This window comes from Olea europaea, unplaced genomic scaffold (genome assembly GCF_002742605.1).
Source record: "Olea europaea var. sylvestris unplaced genomic scaffold, O_europaea_v1 scaffold307, whole genome shotgun sequence".
In the NCBI taxonomy this organism is placed as follows: Eukaryota; Viridiplantae; Streptophyta; class Magnoliopsida; order Lamiales; family Oleaceae; genus Olea; species Olea europaea.
Window position 1 is genome coordinate 625,166 of NW_019249416.1, and position 21,076 is coordinate 646,241.

General features: G+C 33.6%; 2 protein-coding genes across 3 annotated transcripts; one reads left to right on the plus strand and one right to left on the minus strand.

The window, feature by feature from the left end:
• The first annotated feature begins 4,293 nt into the window (after window positions 1–4,293).
• Window positions 4,294–8,063, plus strand: LOC111385019. Its single transcript, XM_023009375.1, has 7 exons — window positions 4,294–4,768; window positions 4,856–4,942; window positions 5,028–5,237; window positions 5,827–5,991; window positions 6,137–6,190; window positions 6,305–6,451; window positions 7,485–8,063. Exons 1-7 carry the CDS (start codon window positions 4,526–4,528, stop codon window positions 7,860–7,862), a joined length of 1,284 nt encoding a protein of 427 aa, XP_022865143.1. The 5' UTR covers window positions 4,294–4,525; the 3' UTR covers window positions 7,863–8,063.
• Window positions 8,064–10,969: 2,906 nt separating this feature from the next.
• LOC111385011 (jmjC domain-containing protein 4) lies at window positions 10,970–20,302 on the minus strand. 2 transcript variants are annotated; one of them, XM_023009364.1, is made up of 9 exons: window positions 19,968–20,302; window positions 19,692–19,850; window positions 17,539–17,701; window positions 17,282–17,399; window positions 15,300–15,369; window positions 15,119–15,199; window positions 13,571–13,627; window positions 13,364–13,475; window positions 10,970–11,932 (listed from the first exon to the last, which is right to left on the minus strand). In XM_023009364.1, exons 1-9 carry the CDS (start codon window positions 20,175–20,177, stop codon window positions 11,508–11,510), a joined length of 1,395 nt encoding a protein of 464 aa, XP_022865132.1. In that variant the 5' UTR covers window positions 20,178–20,302; the 3' UTR covers window positions 10,970–11,507. The 2 variants fall into 2 exon arrangements, with proteins under 2 accessions (XP_022865132.1, XP_022865131.1); XM_023009363.1 differs by lacking the exons at window positions 19,692–19,850; window positions 19,968–20,302 and adding exons at window positions 18,231–18,389; window positions 18,507–18,853.
• Between the last annotated feature and the right edge of the window lie 774 nt (window positions 20,303–21,076).

Consider the following 21,076-nt stretch of genomic DNA (forward strand, 5'->3'; position numbering starts at 1 on the left):
TTTCTTGTATTTTACCTTGGACAAATTCTAACTCAAACATCAAGAATCTAAAAATAAAATGGCTGGCAGCCTTTTGTACTTTATGATAAAGGTAATGGAGAAAAAAGTATCATAAAACCCAACACTTTAATTGATCACACATGCCCTCCATAACATTGAATTTTCAATTACTAACACAAATTTTAAGAAGGTATTCTTCTAGCCAATAATCTTTATTAAATAAATTAAAATAATAAAATATTATTTAATTAATATTTTATAGAATTTATGGATGTGGGAATCTATTCTTCTCAACTTTAGGAAAAGTTGATTGATTCCACTTGAAGAACTTAAAAATAACCTTCTTATTGTTGGCGGTGAGAGTGACAACTTATGGGGCTAATATTCCTCAACAATTCCAATTCCTCTTTAACAGATGAATAGGGGTGGGGATAGAGTGGGCAGGCTGTGGTGACAATTTTGAGTGGCTTTTTGTGAAAAGAAGAGAAAAAAATAGATTAATGGTTATTAGCAAAAGAGTATGTCCTTAAAGAAGTGGGAAGGACCATTTCTCTCCAACCCCATAGAGATGACCTCTTTTTTTTAGGGCCCATGCCCTTAGTGCTAGACCACACATGCTAATCACAAGGGATTGAAATTAATAAATTTTGAAATTATGGGTTTCTTTTAATTTTTTTTTTGTTGGTGGGGTTGGGACAATAAATGACTCATGGGTTTGTTAGGGGTTAAATTCTGTGAAGATATTCGAGTCATTATGTCGCGTTACTTAAGTTTGTTATGTATGAATAGAGTAGGGTAGATCTTGTTAAGAAGTTTACCATCCATGTAAAAAATGTTATCTCGTCATTTCTGTTCAAAACATATGCAGGCCCTGTATTAAGCGCTTGTTTAATAAATAATTTTTTAGAGATGGCTCTTAGTGTACTTTTGATGAATGTGTAGTAGAAAATAAATGTGGAACGAAAGCGATTCTAAAAGAATCAAAATCAAATAATGGCTAAATTTATGTCATTTGAGATTAGACCAATAAGTACTTCCTAAAATTGAAATAGCCCACAACACTTGCTAAAATTGAAATAAAATGGAATTGATGGACTAGAGGCATGTTTGGGAGGAGCTTAAAAACATGTACCTGGGCAAAATAAGTTACATAAAAATAAGCATAAATGTTTGAGATACCTTGAGAGTATAATTAGTTGGTTGTTCTTATTTATTTATGAGCTTTTGACAAGTGTCAAATTATTTAAATGCTCAGAGTTTGGTGGAATATTCAAAATAAAAATAATAATTGAAAAATGAAATTAGAGTAAAATGGTATTTGTGAAAGTCAAACTTCGTTATGAAATAATTGAGACGAGGTGAACTGCGAAATGTGAACTTATAGCTTGTTTTAATTATAAAAAGTTCATTACTAACTAAAACACTCGCAATAAGGAAAAATACTCGGTTAACATGTTGATCATCAACCTTTTATTATAATTTTAAAGAAAATCAGTTGTTCGAATATAATAAAGTCTGTATTTAGCCCATTTTTTAAAACTCATTTCAACCACATATTTTGTGGAATCCACAATTTTAATCAATTTTAAATCACATGGTTCATCAACTGTTATAAATATCTATTACAAATCTAATTTTAATTTAAATCAAATAGGGACGGAAATGTTGAGGAGAAAATCTCTTTTAAATCTTATACAAATTGTTACTAAATAAATAATGTATTTGTTATTAACACCACAAAAAATATTATCCGTGATTGAAAATTCAGATATTAATATCATTACATCATTATAAGTACTGATATTTATGTAGATGACTGCTCATCATCACTACTAATGAATAACATTATTTTATCATTATACGTCGAAAGCCCAAGGATGGTATATCAATTAAAAATAATGTTATTCATGTGTTTGTCATCACCAGTTTATACAATCTTGTTACTTAGCGCCTGTTTAATCCCCATTAAATTAAATTACTTTACATTATATTTTTCTCTTTTCTATTTTCAACCACACAATTTTTCATAAAATAATATTACACGTAAATAAAAAAAATTTCTTTCTTTTTCAACCACTTATTTTTCTAAAAAATACTATTCCCTTCATTTTCATTTTCAGGTAATGGATATCAAACAGGGGCTTAGATTGGTGATTATTACAGGTTACTGTCATATTGATAGATGATGTGGATTATAATGATGAATGATATTACTCATCAACTAATCTTGGTAGTTACCTGCCACCACTAATTCATTTACGGTTACCTAAGTTCCTGTTTGACAATCATTATTTTCATACTCTTTTTTCTACGTACTTATTTTTAACTCTATATTTACAAAATAAGATATTTTGCACTTAAATTTAAATTTTTTCCTATTTCTAAATTATACATTTTTTTAAAAATTATTATTTAAAACTCTATTTTTTCCAAGACCATGGTTGTCAAACAAGGCTTAGCACGTGAGAATGGAGAAAATGACATCACACACCATTGATGATGACGTCAGGTTCATGGTGGGGACAATAAATCATCAATCTTTTACTGTGGAAACACTATCATTAAGTAATATCTAGCAGTGATATAAAAATCTTCAGTTATTCTTGTCTTTGAGATTCCAATCTTCTAAAAATTTATTTGAATGTTGACTTGAAAAAGATAAGATTCAATAATTAGATAGTCAAATCGGAACTACCATGAGTGATAAAATGATAATAAATATTAAATTATAAAAAATAACTTTTTAAGATAAAACCATGCCCTTGTTCGGTACTGATTAAAATTTAGATTTAATTTAAATGTAAAATAATAATTAATTTTAATCACGTAATTTGTGAGTCTTACAACTTTTCAATCACACATTCTATCAATCTCTATAAAAATCTACTAAAAATCTAATTAAATTACCAAAAAAGGGCTATATGTTTTGAAGTTGATTTCATTGTTATATAATTGAACTAATTTTAGCCAATTTTTAATATTTCTAATTAAACTAGTTGGTCCAATTTTCTCTCTTAATGTAGCTCTCGAGATAAGGCTTAACATAATTATATGGTTCTTTAATCGATTATTAATATCCGAATAAGAGATAATGTCAAAACCTCTCATTGATGGGCAGGTTGGGGCTTAACAATTTCAACATAACACTCGATGGATTTTATTTAAAAAGAGAAAAAGTAAATATATAATTTTTAAATAAAATGATTCAATATGATGTAAGACAAAAGTTCTACATCTAAATCGTATTTTCACCTATTTTTAAATTTTACGCATATTGGGACTTTACTAAGAAACACTAAATTCTTGTTTGTCATGCACAACTAAACATTCCTAAGTGACATAATGAAACAAAATTTTTTCATCTCGTTCTCTGCAGATTTAGGGCTTGTTTGACCCCCCCCCCCCCTTTTTTTTGAAAAATCAAAAGATTTTCTTGAGATTACGCTCTTAAAAATAATTAGATAATTTCTTAAAATTACTTTATCGAGCTATAAGAGTTTTTAGAGAATCTTGCTCAAAAATAACATTCTTAGGAAATTCTTTTATAAGAAACAGAATTAAAAGTAGAAACTCTATTATATGAATATTTACTTAGAGATACAATAAGGGTTCATTTGATAACGTCGTATTTTATGGAAAATATCACATCCAAGAAATTTATTTTCTATCTTGGTTGTGTGATACGAAAATGAAAATAGAGTTCGAATTCCAAGGTTCAAACACTCAAAGTATGTTTTTGGCCAATTCCATAGGAATCGAATTTTTATGATTTTGTTATTTTTTTCCCAACTTTCATGGAATTGATTTGTCCTTTTCACCTTTACTATCAAACCGATTCAAACGGGCTATAAATAAAATTTTAACTTTCTTTTTCTTGATCGTTCTCTTCCCCAACATGCCATAAATGAATTTTGTGCAAATTCCAGTACCCTTCTGCCAGTTTGAATGCTACCTTAAAACAATAAAGCCCATGACCACAACTGTTATGGGTAAAAAAACTTTAACTTGCCTCCTGGATATAGTCCAGTGATGCAAATGATAGGAGTAAGGTTATCTCGCACCTTACTGGCAGTCGCAGTGTGGAGGTTCGATTTCTGAGATATGTAATTAGATTCCTTGTAAGCGCAGTGTACAGGCAGCTCTTGTTCCCTGGCATGCTGGGGCATATCCCACGATTTACCTCCCTTACAAAACTCTAGAGACGAAACGGTGAGAACTCTCAAAGTTGGGTTCAACCTTTAAAAAAGCTTTAACTTTATTAAGATCCTATTTTAATCAGTCCAGCCTCAAGTCACCTTCTGTCAGAATCTGCAATGCAGAGAGAGAAAATAAAGTGGTTATTTTTCAGCTGTCAATTGGGGTCAATAAAAACGTTTTGAAAACGGTGAAACTCTGAACTCCTTTAACTTTTCCTTTGAATGGTTGTGTTATTTTGTATAGATTTTGTGTTTCCATAGACAAAATTTTCGAATGAAGCATTGGATTGTATTACAACAAGACAACACAAATACATACAAACACAACCATGTTGAATCAAGAAAAAACAACAAAAATGGCTTCTTCTTCTTCTTCTTTCAAATCTTACAGTACAATCCCTATCCTTTTCATTTTTGTTGCTTTCCTGTGTACTCCTGTCTTGTCCAATCCTCTCTTGTCTGATGCCAGTAACCGCAATCAGACTCTCAGGCCACGCCATGAGCTAAACAAGTTGAAGAGAATAAGAAATTACCTCAAGAAAATTAACAAGCCTGCAGTTAAAACAATTCAGGTACATTTTCATCTGTTTTTCTGGTTCTTAATGTGTTGATGAGTACGAAGTTTGATGGGATTTTTTTTTTAATTTTTATTTTTACAGAGCCCAGATGGTGATTTAATTGATTGTGTTCGATCTCATCTTCAACCAGCTTTTGATCATCCCAAGCTCAAAGGCCAGAAGCCATTGGTACATTGAAAAAATTGTTGTGTACTGTATTTCTTCGAGACTATCTGGTTTTTATTGTAAGAAGAATTTGTTCATGCAAATGTAGGAGCCACCAGAGAGACCTAAGGCGCATGATTCAATAAATTCAACGGAATTTCAGCTATGGGCAGAATATTCCGGCGGATTTTGTCCAGAAGGAACTGTTCCGATCAGGAGGACGACAGAGAAAGATGTTTTAAGGGCTAGTTCAATTCGCAGATTTGGACGAAGAATCAGAAGAGGAGTCCGGCGAGACACCATGAGCAGTGATCATGAGGTTAGTATGCTAAATTCAAGATCAGTGAAAATGTAGGCATCTAATTGATGTACCAATTATTAGGATTCAAACTGTCCAATCGTACATTGGCGGCGCACCCTCTAAGTTTACCACTCTACCTACTAATCGACCATTAGTGGGTAGGGGAACGAGGAAGAATCGAATCTTTGCTTTGAATTTTCCAAAGTTCAGGATCGAGCTTTTCGTGTGTTACTGATTTAGGGTTGCTTTATCGTATTTAGTAGCGCAGTTTTCAACCTGTCTCGTCCGAAAGGATAGTTTAATTTATTATGGTTGTCCTCAAAATCAAATGAAATAGTTCACAGAAACAAAAGATAAGCAAGAAAAGGAATTGTGTTCTACAAAAGCCATATTCTTGGGAGATAGTCTAGCCGACCCTAAATTTATTGAGTATACGGCTTATTTTCTTGTTCTGTGCAAGACGAAAACAGAATGTAGCAATGTGAATAAGCTTCTTTCTACAAGATTATGATTATATGACACGACAAGATGAAATTCTCAAGCAATTAAATGATAGATTTTTTTTATAAAGTCTATATAAATGAATACTCTATCTTTGGGAGTTCAGCACGCAGTTGCTTTCGTTAATGGGGATCGTTATTATGGAGCTAAGGCCAGCATAAATGTGTGGACACCTCGAGTAACAGACCAATACGAGTTCAGTTTGTCCCAGCTTTGGGTCATTTCCGGCACATTTGGCAATGATCTTAATACCATTGAAGCCGGTTGGCAGGTACAATTTATAAGTACTCTGCTAATTTACTACACAGAGAAGTAGTAGTTTCCTTCCAAGTAAAGTATTTACATCTCAAAATCCCTTTTTTCGTTTATTCACCATTGACAAGTATCGATACGAAACTTTTGATTTCAATCTTCAGGTCAGCCCGGAGTTATATGGAGACAATTATCCTAGGTTCTTCACTTATTGGACGGTGAGTGTCATGAAGTTATTTTCGTGTTTTTCCACACACAACGAACAAGTGCACAGAGGTCTTTATACGATATACAAGGTTAGAAATCGAAGTACTGATACGTCACTAAAACAGACGGATGCATACCAAGCAACAGGATGCTACAACTTGTTATGCTCTGGCTTTGTCCAAATCAACAACAAAATTGCTATCGGAGCAGCAATCTCGCCAAGGTCATCCTACCACGGTAGACAATTCGATATTGGCATAATGATCTGGAAGGTACGTCTTAGGTAGTTTTAGGTATACTGTACTAACCAATCCAAACAACATTTGACATAATCAAAAACCAGGTTTCCAGCTACTTACAATTAGGTTTCATGGTTTGCATCCTCCAAAAATGTCGACTTTCAGATTCAGCTTGCTTAGATTTCTCCATTGGTTAAACTAATTCTTTAATCGACAAGGACAAAATTGATGTATACAAAGTGACATTTTAGTACATTGACCACTGTTTTCTAATATAAAATTGTAAGATTCTACTTTTTGTCTAAGGGCATGTAATGTGTGTCCAGTACTCTCTCTTTACTGATTAAATATTGGCTACTAATTGACCTTGACAAGCTCTTGGCTCCAACTTTGCATTGCCATTTCTTGATTCCATCTCGACTCGAGTAATTTCCTTGAGCTATGGCACTACTCGTATATACAAAAACAACCGGATTTCTCACGGTATAACAAATAACAAACTAATCCTTCCAACAAATTTGAGATCGTTTACATCAATCTTTTTGCCCCCTCGCAGATCATCGTCACGTTTACCCGAATATCCAAAACATCTAGATCATTAACAACCACAACAGACCATGTATGTTTTGGTCCAACACCCCCCCACCCCCCAAACCATGTTCTAACTTGTTCTATTGAGATTGTTTCACTCATTTGAACGACTCTACGCGAGATACACTTACAGTACCCAAGAAAATGATATTTTAAGTGTCAGCATGCATATATTTTGTTTCCCTCACATAAGGCTATAGCAAGAACCTTGTATCTGAAGTTGCTTATCATTCCAACCCAGTTCCGATAATGCATTTCTCTGGCCGAAAAAGCAAGACTGCTTGTGTTGTATATTATATCTCATTAAGGCCCTACACCATCCAAGTCCATCGTTTCCTTAATTCATCGTTGACATCTATTCTCACTTCTTATCTCATTCATTTTCAGTATGAGACCGAAATTAACTTTTTAAAATGAACCCCCTCTCTAACATTTAACATAACTTAGGCTCATTCATCAACTGTGTTTTTTACAGGACCCCAAGCATGGACACTGGTGGCTCGAATTTGGTTCAGGACTTCTTGTGGGATACTGGCCCTCATTCCTGTTCAGCCATTTACAAAGCCATGCAAGCATGATACAATTTGGAGGAGAAATAGTGAACACTAAATCCACGGGATATCACACTTCAACACAAATGGGCAGTGGCCATTTTGCAGATGAAGGATTTGGCAAAGCTTCTTATTTCAGAAATTTGAAAGTTGTTGATTGGGATAATAGTTTGATTCCACTCAATAATCTTCATTTATTAGCTGATCATCCAAATTGTTATAATATAAAAGCTGGAAAAAATAATGTATGGGGAAATTATATTTATTATGGAGGTCCTGGAAGGAACTCAAGGTGTCCATAAAAAGATGAAGAAAATTTGACAGAAAAATGTAGAAAACAACCTAATTATGATTCCTCCTAAATTCTTTGTACTCCTTTGAAGGGAGTTTGGCCATCTTTGTAGTTTCCTCCCAATAGATCCATTGCTTCTTAGACCTTCCAGATTTGATGTAAATTTTTGAGTTGAGAAACTGGTAATATAACAGGGTTTGTATTTTCTCCATCGTCATCATCATCATCTTCTTATTATTATTAGGAAACTTCTACTTGTACATAATAATTGTACATAATGGTGTTCATAATGTGATGTGGCAATACCAATATGTGAGATTTGAATTAAAGGTTGGATCCAATGCCACGTGTAATTATGAATACCATTATGTAGACAATTATGTACATATAACACTTCCCTTATTGATCTTATTCCATTGGAGCTTCAGTAGACATAGTAATGAATCTAATATAGTGATGGCTTAAAAGTTCTTTTTGAAAACGTATTTGAGATTCTAAACATGAAATGATTGATATTGAGAAATTAGTGTGATAAGGTCAATGCCAATATGTAGACAAGTGGAATTTCATTCTTAATCACAGCACGTCAATTATTCTTTATCATTGCTTCTCACGTTCACTCATTTTCACCCTCTTCCTTTCCTTTTTCAAACAATGAAGCGATAAAAATATTAACATAATCGACTTTAAATTTATTGAAAATAAAATATAATTGTATCACTTGCATGTCAAACCACAGGAGTAATGCTATGTAACATTGTTGGTGCTAAGCATTAGTATCGGAGGTAGCAGGGTACACTGCTTCATTGTATGAATGGATATATCACAATTTCATAGGACCATGGAACTGTAGATCTTACTAACGCTTAGATTGGTAAAGTGACGCTATATAGCATTATTTAAAAACGTGCATATATGGTCAACGACCACTTAAATTGCCAAAATTTCACCAATTCAAAATTATTGTTTGTGACAAACAAGTTAATTCCAAGATTAATTCAAAACTTGTTTAACATTAAAATATTGCGACATCAATTACTACAAGAAGCTTTCAGACAGACGGGCAAATAAAAACAGTGTATCTCAGTTAGGCCACCAATGCAGATTTGTTTGTTTATGATTAACAAAATTATTAACGATTCATTAATTGAAAGATGCAAAACTTGTCTGACCAAGAACATGGATTTTATCAACACTTAGAATTAAATAATAGTCAATTTTAGACACTGGTTTTTAGAATCATTTATTTTTCTCACTTGCTAAGCCTCGCGAATCTGCAGCTCCATTTTCTATAATGAAGATTTGCGAAAAGTCTTTGCGGTTCGATCACGTCCCATGCACAACATATTTAGCCCCCTTTGTACAGGCTGCTCTTGTTCCCTGACATGTTGGGACACATCTTGCAATTTACCTCCCTCATAAAGTTCTAGGGGCGGGGAGGTCGGGGCCCTCAAAGTTGGGGTTCAACCCATATTTAGCCCCTGTTTGGTACACATTATTTGGGAAAATAATACATTTTTTCTATCGAATCAGCCTACAATATTTGACTTCAACACTCTAAGGAAAGACCCATGATGTGATATGTAAAATGCATTTTTGTTGGAAAAATGTAGAACAAACGGACGCTTAATACATAATACTCAAAAAATATTGTCGAAAAGGAGTACTCGAATACTCCAATTACTATTTAATATTTTGGATTGAATTACACTCAAAAAAATAGTAAAAATCTCGCTTATCATACTATTTCATTATGATATTGCGCACTGAACATGCACTAATGACAATCATAAAATAGTACAATACAAGTTGTCTAATCCATATTAGTACCATCGAGGTAAATGTTATAAGTGATCTAACATTTCACCAGAAGTTTTCTATTTGCACAATTCTCATTTTTACTAGTGTCTAGACTGATATAGTACAACATACAAAATTCGACTTGAATGGTTTACCACCCTTGTGAGCACATGTTTAAATAATGTATATGTATATCTACTTATGACTTAGGAGAGGCGTTCTCAATTTAGATTGTGATGAATTTTAAAAATCATTCTAGATTTAAGTGTCTTCAATTGAGATTTTATTGAAATTCATTAAAATTTAGGTATTTTCAATAATTAGTGAATTCATAAAAAAATCATTAATAGAACGATTTTAGAATATTTGAATAGATTTCTAGCTTAAAATACATATAATCTAATATTTTAAAATTTCACTATATTTGATGAGATTTTTATGAAATTTGTAAGAATCTATTCAAACCCACAAAATTCATTAGAACTTATAATCTTTTAAAATTCATACAAATTTTAGTTGAAAACACACCTATGAACATTTTCTTTTTCTCTTTTGATAAATCAGAAAAATTATCCAAGTCAATCCAAGAACCAATTTCAAATCTGCTCCAGCTACTACTTCGAGGAAATAAATAATCTGCTGACTGATAACAGCTTTGTTTTTTGAAATTTAGCTTTGGAAAATGTGCTCTCAGATGGTCAAACAAAGTACCAAATAAAAAGTCTTGATACATGTACAACAAATTTTACATAATAAATTATATAAGACAACGTATCATTCTATTATTTGTCAATTTAAAACGCATTCGACTTTTTCATTTAATATTCTCCCTCCATATCATTTTATGTAATTTCTTAACCGTATAATCCCAAATACAATTAGTTAGCCCATGCATTAAGGAACAGCTCATACTTAGGTTCCAACCAAAAGATAAGCCCATGTTTAGTGGGCATTTTTTTTATTTTTTTTTATTTAAGGTGTCTTGAATAGTGTTTTAGAAGAATGTGTGATTAAAAAATAGTAAAAAAATTTTGAATTTACGTTTAAAATATTTTATTTTTTGAATGTGTAGTTGAAAATAATCCTATAAAAACAAAAAAAAAAGTCAAGAAGGAACGAGAATCAATCACGGGTTTAATTGTAGCCTTAACATCATGAAATTTCACAATTAATGTCCCCTTTAATGCTTTTGGGGAAGCGAAACTCGTGATTTCTTGTTCACGAACACTTGACGATGAAAAGTTTGATAACATTTGAAAGTTGACCAACTTCTTGATCAATTCATTTGAAGGAAATGAATTTCAAAGAATAATGAACTAATCAAAAAGGGACACGAGTACGTAACATTCACCTCAAAAATGCAAATAGTAAAGCATTAAGAGCTTGTTTAGTATGCAATATTAGATAGGGTCGTTTCTGGTATCTTTATGCTATCCAATATTGTACAATAGACCTTACTGAACAAGCTATTGCATATATTGGAGGTTTTAAGAAATGACGACCAAAAGGATGCAGGAGTGGATCAACCCGGAATTCATAACTCAGCTTTCTTACATGAGATTGCAGGAACATACCTGATTCCTTAATCTTGTCGAGAGCCTACTATACCGGGCATTCTTCAGAATTGCAAGAACATAACCTATGCCTTAATTCACGTTCAAGAGTCAAGAATCCAAGCATTCATTAAAATGCAGCCTGAATAAGTTCTTTCTGTTGGAGCAACATATCTCCATATAGGTGAATATCAGTTGTGACGCACCTGAAAACAACTTAAAGAATCCTATCCCTCTCCCTAAAAAGCAACTTCATTAATCCTTGTAAAAGAGTACTGATTCTGCGTCCATCCAGTTTTAGTTCAACTGAGTTTGAGAGCACAGTCTATAAATGTAACTAGATCTTCAGGTGTACAGATACGAGAACCAGAAAAATCAAAGAAACTTAATTCCATATCTTCCAATACAGCTTTGTCTGTGTCAGATTTCTTTTCAGACTGCTCATATATAGCGCCATATGTTCTTGCCATAAGATTGCAGAATTCCATAAATGTTTGATCCTCCATGGTTTCCCTGAGATCAATGGTGACACCAGAGTTTTTCCATTGGCCAGTGGATTCCATCTCCAAAGCAATACATTGTGTAGATTTAAGGTTGAAAATCACTAGCGGAACAACTTCAGATGAACTCCAGCTCAATTTTTTCGTATTTGTAAGATTGCAGAGAAGGACCAAGTTGGCAAAGGAAAAGCGTACCATGAAAACGAAAAAGTCGTAGAAATTCATTCCTGCAAAAGACAAACAGTCAAGAATAAAAAGAGGATGAGCAATGAATTACTAATTATAATTAAAGCAATCACAGCAAAAGCTGATATTATCTCATATTAGGAAGCGTCAAATATACTTTAAATAGAAATGCTATCCGCTCAGATCAGTTTAAGCGAGAGAACTAGTTTATTGCAGTCTCTCTGATCTTGATTAAAGGAAAACCAAGATTTCATTGAATTGAGGTCTGACAGATTGAATTGCATCGACTTGTATAGATGTATTCAACTAATTCCACTGCGGTTTAAGGTCAGTGGTTCCATTGTGAAACATCTGTGTACAATCATCCACCAAATCAATGTCCTAGCTTGTCCAAACAAAATGAGTGTCTAATGCCCTAAAATGTCTTCTTGGAACAACATATATACTGGGCTGCATGTCATCTGAACGCCAAAAGAATTGTTGTGCCACTCACTCCAAGCATCACAACTTCACTATAATGTGGAAGCAGTTCTCTTCCTGCAACATTCCTTAAAGAATCATTAAGTTCAAATATTTTCCATCTTTTATGCTTATCATTCACATAAGATATGCCCTATCTATAAAGCATCTGATACATATAAATATGAGTGTTGCAGCAACTCCGCTAACTAGACCTTCTAATTCACACATAGGTCCTCACTCCCAGAAAGGCATGAATAACCAAAGAAAAAGGATGAAAGGAACCAAAAAAAACAAAGGCAGTGCACTATCATCTGCCAAAAGATCAAGATCACTCCAACAGCAGCTTCAAATATCCATGTGTGACTAGTTCTGACAATTTCGCGTTGGCTAAAATCTGCCATTTTGATCGATAGGTTTAGACTTAGATCCTATGCACAACAATCCGAAATAACTATAAAAACTTTGGGTTTAAGATACTTTTTGGAAGGCTGGATAAATTTACGATCCAATAATCCCAACAATCATTACCACGAATATTACTAAACCCAATATTACTTGGCCTACATCAGTGAATTCCAGGATCAATCATTACCACGAATTCCAATGGTGTATAATAAATGTCATGTATGATGACATTACAGGTCTAGCAGGCAGTTTGTGTTCCCTTTTCAGAACCCAGGTCACCTTTATAACAGAGACATAACAAACAATTTCTTCTTTGTAGATGTATGGAGTGTGTACCATTTTATATGTTTGGACTTAAATTAGACAAACTTTATATAAAAAGGACCTAATCACCTACTGCATCATATGGTTATTGTGTGAAAATGGCATGAATACTACTGGTCAATCTGCATCATACTGACAGATGATATAAAAAAAAATCGTGGAAATTAAAAACTAGGTATCTGGTAACATTTTTTTATGGGCTGAGGCAAAGCAACCTTCAGAACGATGTGTTTTCTAGTACTACAGAAAAATATTACCGACCAGTAAGGAATATGGTGTACCTGCATTAGCTGCAAGATTTCGTTGGCAAAGCCCCTCAAAATTATCACTTATGTCCTTGATGTCTTCAATATACTCCCTCGCCTCATGATACTCTCTCAAAAGCAAATCCCACTGATGAAACGAAATAAGGATGTAACTTAATGGCTTTAATCCTTGATTATTATAGGACTAGTCTCCAGCCTAGTATTTGGATTCGCTTTACTTACCACCCAAGAAATATTGTGGCCATTGAACCAGTTGTGATTAATTGATACTGTATCTTCCTGAAAATTATGATCCATTCACAAAATTAGCATCTAATATCCAGGTATATGAAGTGTTCAATACAAAAATTTATATGTAAAGTTAAATACTTGATGCATGATTTGCATAAAAACTCAAAACAGTCACATCTTCTACTCAAGTATATGATTTTTTAGACGAATGAGATGTCAACTACATTTTTTTTTCCTTTCTTCTAGTCAACATTTAATGATTTTATCAACCTAATGATGAATCATAACTCATCAGGTCCAAGTCAACTCAGCCTTCTCCAACTGTAAAAAGTCGTAGGCTACGTGAATGCAATGCATAATAGTTAGTCATAGCAATTATCCATAGATATATCTTAGTTAATATTTGCAATGCTAGTAAGTACAAATAAGATCTCATCTTAAACAGATATCATAATGAACAAACACAGAAAACTCCTAGGTACAGATATAGACCACATAGCTAAAATCTGATTTTGTACAAATGTTTGCAGCTTAGTAGTTAAAGGATACTCGTTCAGCAACACTCAGTAGAGCCAGTACCACAAGCTTGTGCAAAGATGTGAATGCTATGAACACCTTACTCTAGTTGTGTCTCAGGGACAGAATGTAAATGAAGACCGAGGAGACATCTCATGTTCTTGCATCAGAAAGTAAGTCGATTCTAACTTTAAGTAAAAATTTGCAGATATATTTTAGCATTTTATGAATTATTGAAGGAATGAAATGCATCCTCAATATCAATCCGACCCCATGTGTCAATAACACCATGGCGGGTGGAAATGTGCATGTTCATATGACTAGCTCTAAGGATGATTATGGATCAATGGTGTCCGACTGTCTGCCACGTCATACTTTGATGTCACATATAGGCCCTAAAAAACCAAGAAAACATCCGAACTTAGGGTCTAGAAAAGAATGCCATCAACCATCAGCAGCATGTCTTCCACTCCCTCATATATTTGCATGATATCTGTTGACTCTTGGCATGAGACATCTAAACCATACACATACCCATTTATGAATCCCGTAGTTTTCTCTGTATTCCTAATAATAATTATTATATTCTACATTGAGAAGACTATGTTTTATTTTTCGATAGAGAGAGTTTATATGTATTCTTAAAATATACTATGAAGACACTATGCAAGTGCATGGGACTTAATGAAACAAAGAGCTGAAAAATTATATTCCTCATTATGCTATGCTGTCTGTTTTGCTTCAATCTCATTTTGTGCAAATCCAAGATGGTTCGGATGCAAGCTTGTAACTTAAATCATGATAGGCATATGTACAACTTCGCAGCAAAAAGCCTTCTAGCTATTTTAACTTGTACATAAAGGAAATTTTCCACAGTTTGTGATATATGGGGTCTTGGTTCCTCAGCAATCATTTACAAAAATTTCAATAAACATAAGTTTCTTTTGAGTTAGAGGATAATGATTGTACTAAGAATCTTTTCAGATTTATAAAGAAAGAAATTAAAAGTTTTATCAAGGATACCAGATTATGAACTTGATGGTACCACCCACTGGGGACAAAGATTATTTCGTTTTTCTCCTGAGTGCATTCCCACCATATAGCCTGGATTGGTAGAAAGAAAGTAACTCGACATATGACATTCTCCATTGGATAAAATAAAAACTAAGAGCGGATAAGTGAATATTCCTCAACTCGCAAGTACCTCCTCAAAACCGGTGAAATTCGACTTGCAGCCTTCCTCAAAGATATTGTACACAGAAGACTTCATATGCCTGAATAACATTTAAAAGCATAAGTCTTATTTTAACCATGAAAACAACACCAACTAAGAAAGATGCAGCAACTAACAACATTCCTAAAACTGCACAGGAATATTCTTGCATTTCCAAAATGAGAGATGCAATTCACACTGCCACGATACCCATTTTTTAATACTACAAAAATATTTATTTAAACCAAGGTGAGATTCTATTGACTTCTGTTTATGTACCAACTAGAAGGGTAGGAAGTAAATTGATACGGGTATTAATCCTCTACTACACCTATGGAGTCATGGGAGTGCACTTTATTAGTCTAGCACAATTTCGACATATACATTGTTGAGTTTCCTGGTTGTTATGATGGGGAGAACTCCATATCTAACTCTGATTTCTGGACCATTTCATTTGGTTTAACTAATGATAAGAATTTCCAGAGCCACTTATAGTTTATGATGATTTCCTGGACATTCATGCCCAAAATGACAAGTTGTACAACCATTTGTCATTTTAGAAATGGATACAGTACGTGTATCCCTTACCACGTCACTGTCCTTTATGGTTTAAACCAGAAAAAGGTATTAGAGGATTTTCAGCTATGTTTAATTTCCTCCCAAAGTAGTATGACAGCCCAGAGAAAAATTAAATGACAAAGTTATGTTATGCCCCATAATTGCTCCCTTCAGGAACAAACAATTTCATTTACCTCTACGACAGAGTTTCACGTAAAGAAATGGGGAGATGCAAAGGAAACAAGTAGGGGGATTGATCATGCATGTCATTGGATAAATATAAGAGATGGTAAAGAAAGGAGAAGGCGATATATTGTTTTCAACAATTATAGGGAACAATCTTCCTCAAAATCAGTGAAATTCAATTTGCAGACTTCCTCAAAGTTATTGTACACAGAAGACTTCATATGCCTGAATAAAATTTAAAAGCATAAATCTTATTTTAACCATGAAAACAACACCGACTAAGAAAGATGCAGCAACTAACAACATTCCTAAAACTGCATAGGAATATTCTTGCATTTCCAAAATGAGAGATGCAATTCACACTGCCACGATACCCATTTTTTAATACTACAAAAATATTTATTTAAACCAAGGTGAGATTCTATTGACTTCTGTTTTATGTACCAAGTAGAAGGGAAGGAAGTAAATCGATATGGGTATTCATCCTCTACTACCTATGGAATCATGGGAGTGCACTATATTAGTCTAGCAAAATTTCGACATATAAGTAGTTGAGTTTCCTGGTTATTATGATGGGGAGCACTCCATAGCAAACTCTGATTACTGGACCATTTCATTTGGTTTAACTAACTATAACGAATTTCCAGAGCCGCTATAGATTATGATGATTTCCTGGATATTCATGCTCAAAATGACAAATTGTACAACCATTTGTCATTTTAGAAATGGATACGGTACATTTATCCCTTACCACGTCACTGTCCTTTACAGTTTACACCAGAAAAGGTTTAGAGGATTTTCAGCTACGTTAATTTTTCTCCCAAAGTAGTATGACAGCCCAGAGAAAAATTAAATGAAAAAGTTAAGTTGGGCCCCATAATTGCTCCGTTCAGCAATAAACAATTTCATTCACCTCTAAGACAGTTTCAAGTAAAGAAATGGGGAGACGCAAAGGAAACAAGTAGGAGGATTGATCATGCATGTCTTTGGATAAATATAAGAGATGGTAAAGAAAGAAGAAGGTGACTTATCAAAAAAAGAAAGGAGAAAAGGATATATGGTTTTCAACAATTAAAGGGCACAAGCTTACTATGTTTCTTCAGCTATTTCAAATCCATTTCCTTCCCATTTTATTTAAACCTTTCATTTCCTTCTCTTCCATTTCAGCCGAAAACACCAACTATTATCAGCTCAGCAACTCATGCAATCGCAGAAAAACTTAACTATACCTGTCAAACACAAGGTGACGCTGACTTGGAGGTAGAAAATACCATTGTTTCCTGCCACACACATTAGCTGACCAACTGTATGACCTGAAAACATCAGCATGAAGTGGTGTCCATGTACCTGCAAGTGAAATCAAAAGCATCAAGTTATTTTCACGTAGATCAGTTATACGAATCAACTTCGTCCAGTTTGTAAGAAGAATCATCCACTATGATATCATCATCTTACAAAAAATGTTTCATTGCATCTACGCTCAAACCTTTTGCTCCCATGTACACAAAACGATAGTCAGAGCAGATAATTTCATTTCTGTTTTGGCAAGTGTCAGGATCATTATGCATTGTGTACTTGTCAAGATACAGATTCAACCAATCGTCACAGAAAAACTTTGGAGTGCTGTAGGCAACATAATCTGGATACTCCTGCAAATGTTGAATAATTCAAACAGGTCAAGATCATCAGCAGACTGAGCTCACTCTCATGTCACAACACTAGTTTAAGTCAGACTCCAGAATTGGGTATGTCTAACCTTTAAAGTCAAGGACATGGAAACTGGAAAAAAGTATAAGAGAGAAAAATAGCTTGTGTTTCTCGGTTTTTAGTTTTAGTTCTTATACTGGTGTTTCAAGGAAAGATTTCATCCACTGTGAAGGCATACATAGCAGGAGCATAAAATTTCAAATACCATTAAAAAGAAATATGGTTGCCAAATTATCTGTGCATTCAAAAGTTACATAGAACATAAACAGAAGACTGTGTAACCCAGCAAAGAAATCCAGGTAGTAGTATTCCATTGCATTTCTTCTTTCCTCAAAATCAAAAACAGCGTAATCAACCTTAACAAAAATTGCAGAATGTCTGATTCCACACTAGCATATAGATAGAAAATCATTAAAAAAAAAAAGAACAAGAAGAAGAAGAAGAAGAAAGAAAGAAAGTTTCACAGCACACCTTAACAAAATGCCAATCCTTCAAATACAATAGTGAATTGCCATCAGACCCACTATCCTTCCTAGCAGCAGAAAGCTGAGTCCATTGATCAATGAACTCCGAAACCGACATTTCCATCCTTTTCTGGTCCGTAAATTCCCTCATTCCACAATCCGCAACCTACATATAAATTCATATTCCATAGCATCAAATTTTTCCAGAAAAAAACAAAAAAAATAAAGATAGAAAGAGCTTCCATACTGAACCCCACAAAACAATGTCGTAGGGTATGATTACCTGAACTCTGGAATTACCAAAGTATGTGGAGAGGAAACGAAAATTTGGGTCTCCGTTGTCCAAAACCCAGTCTTTGCAGGCCCGCCAATGGTCCATAAGCCCGGTGAGGATTACGGGCTGGTTTTTAACCAGGTATTTTTCAACAAAATCGGTGTAACTCAGTAGTTTCCCGTCCACCTTTTCCACTTCGCCTCCGATTTTCAGACCCATTTTACATTCATCAAATCTGTAAACTTCCACTTTGATCGTCTAGGAGCACCGGGCACGTTTGATTCCGTAGGTAAGAGGTGCTTCACTGCTCAATTTCACCAAGCTACTGAAGTCCCTGAATATTTTCATGTTCATTTACCTTTCACTCCGTTGGTAACGCTAAAAGAAAATTGCAACAGAGGTCCCTAGGCTTTAAGAAAAGTGCAAATATATTTCTAACTTCCAAACCTTAGCATCATAATCTCCAACTTTTCATTAATGCAGCGTAAGAAATCTTTGTAAACAAAATCCATCTGATCCGATGTTAAATAGGCACATGATATATTGTTAAAAAAAAATTGTATTTTATTTATAATTCAAAATGAAAAAAAGACAAAAAAAAAAAAAAAGTTTCTCAAACATCACCATCAGCATAAAATAATCACTGTTTCCCAACATATCGCACGGTCGTTTATTTCATATAGGGATTATTTAATAATTTTTAATAAAAATTAATGAATTATGAATCTCATATATGAATTGTGTTATTAAAACTAAAATTGATTAGTTGAATAAATTTTTTGTTAAAGTCTTATCAAACAAACACTTTGGTATTGATTTTTCTCCCCAAAAAATCAATTTTGTAATCGTTATTTCATTATTCCAACGGTTATATTTTACTTCTTCTCTTACAGGTAAAATCCACTTTTCTCTCTAACGAACAAAAAATCAGTTATCACTATCAAACAAGCCCTTAATTATTTATTTTTAAGCTTTTAGATAAAGTAATTCAAGATGTATCACAATTGGTAGAAAAACAACAACCTTATCTTCCAAAATTGCTCTTGCACATGACATGTCAGACAATTTTCCCATTAGATTCTCTTTAGTTTAAAAATCAAAGGATGATTCCACACTAGCATATAGATAGAAAATCATTAAAAAAAAAGAACAAGAAGAAGAAGAAGAAGAAAGAAAGAAAGTTTCACAGCACACCTTAACAAAATGCCAATCCTTCAAATACAATAGTGAATTGCCATCAGACCCACTATCCTTCCTAGCAGCAGAAAGCTGAGTCCATTGATCAATGAACTCCGAAACCGACATTTCCATCCTTTTCTGGTCCGTAAATTCCCTCATTCCACAATCCGCAACCTACATATAAATTCATATTCCATAGCATCAAATTTTTCCAGAAAAAAACAAAAAAAATAAAGATAGAAAGAGCTTCCATACTGAACCCCACAAAACAATGTCGTAGGGTATGATTACCTGAACTCTGGAATTACCAAAGTATGTGGAGAGGAAACGAAAATTTGGGTCTCCGTTGTCCAAAACCCAGTCTTTGCAGGCCCGCCAATGGTCCATAAGCCCGGTGAGGATTACGGGCTGGTTTTTAACCAGGTATTTTTCAACAAAATCGGTGTAACTCAGTAGTTTCCCGTCCACCTTTTCCACTTCGCCTCCGATTTTCAGACCCATTTTACATACATCAAATCTGTAAACTTCCACTTTGATCGTCTAGGAGCACCGGGCACGTTTGATTCCGTAGGTAAGAGGTGCTTCACTGCTCAATTTCACCAAGCTACTGAAGTCCCTGAATATTTTCATGTTCATTTACTTTTCACTCCGTTGGTAACGCTAAAAGAAAATTGCAACAGAGGTCCCTTGGCTTTAAGAAAAGTGCAAATATATTTCTAACTTCCAAACCTTAGCATCATAATCTCCAACTTTTCATTAATGCAGCGTAAGAGATCTTTGTAAACAAAATCCATCTGATCCGATGTTAAATAGGCACATGATATATTGTTAAAAAAAATTGTATTTTATTTATAATTCAAAATGAAAAAAAGACAAAAAAAAAAAAAAAAAGTTTCTCAAACATCACCATCAGCATAAAATAATCACTGTTTCCCAACATATCGCACGGTCGTTTATTTCATATAGGGATTATTTAATAATTTTTAATAAAAATTAACGAATTATGAATCTCATATATGAATTGTGTTATTAAAACTAAATTTGATTAGTTGAATAAATTTTTTGTTAAAGTCTTATCAAACAAACACTTAGGTATTGATTTTTCTCCCCAAAAAATCAATTTTGTAATCGTTATTTCATTATTCCAACGGTCATATTTTACTTCTTCTCTTGTAGGTAAGATCCACTTTTCTCTTTAACGATCAAAAAATCAGTTATCACTACCAAGCAAGCCCTTAGTTATTTATTTTTAAGCTTTTAGATAAAGTAATTCAAGATGTATCACAATTGGTAGAAAAACAACAACCTTATCTTCCAAAATTGATCTTGCACATGACATGTCAGACAATTTTCCCATTAGATTCTCTTTAGTTTAAAAATCAAAGGATATATGATAAGTA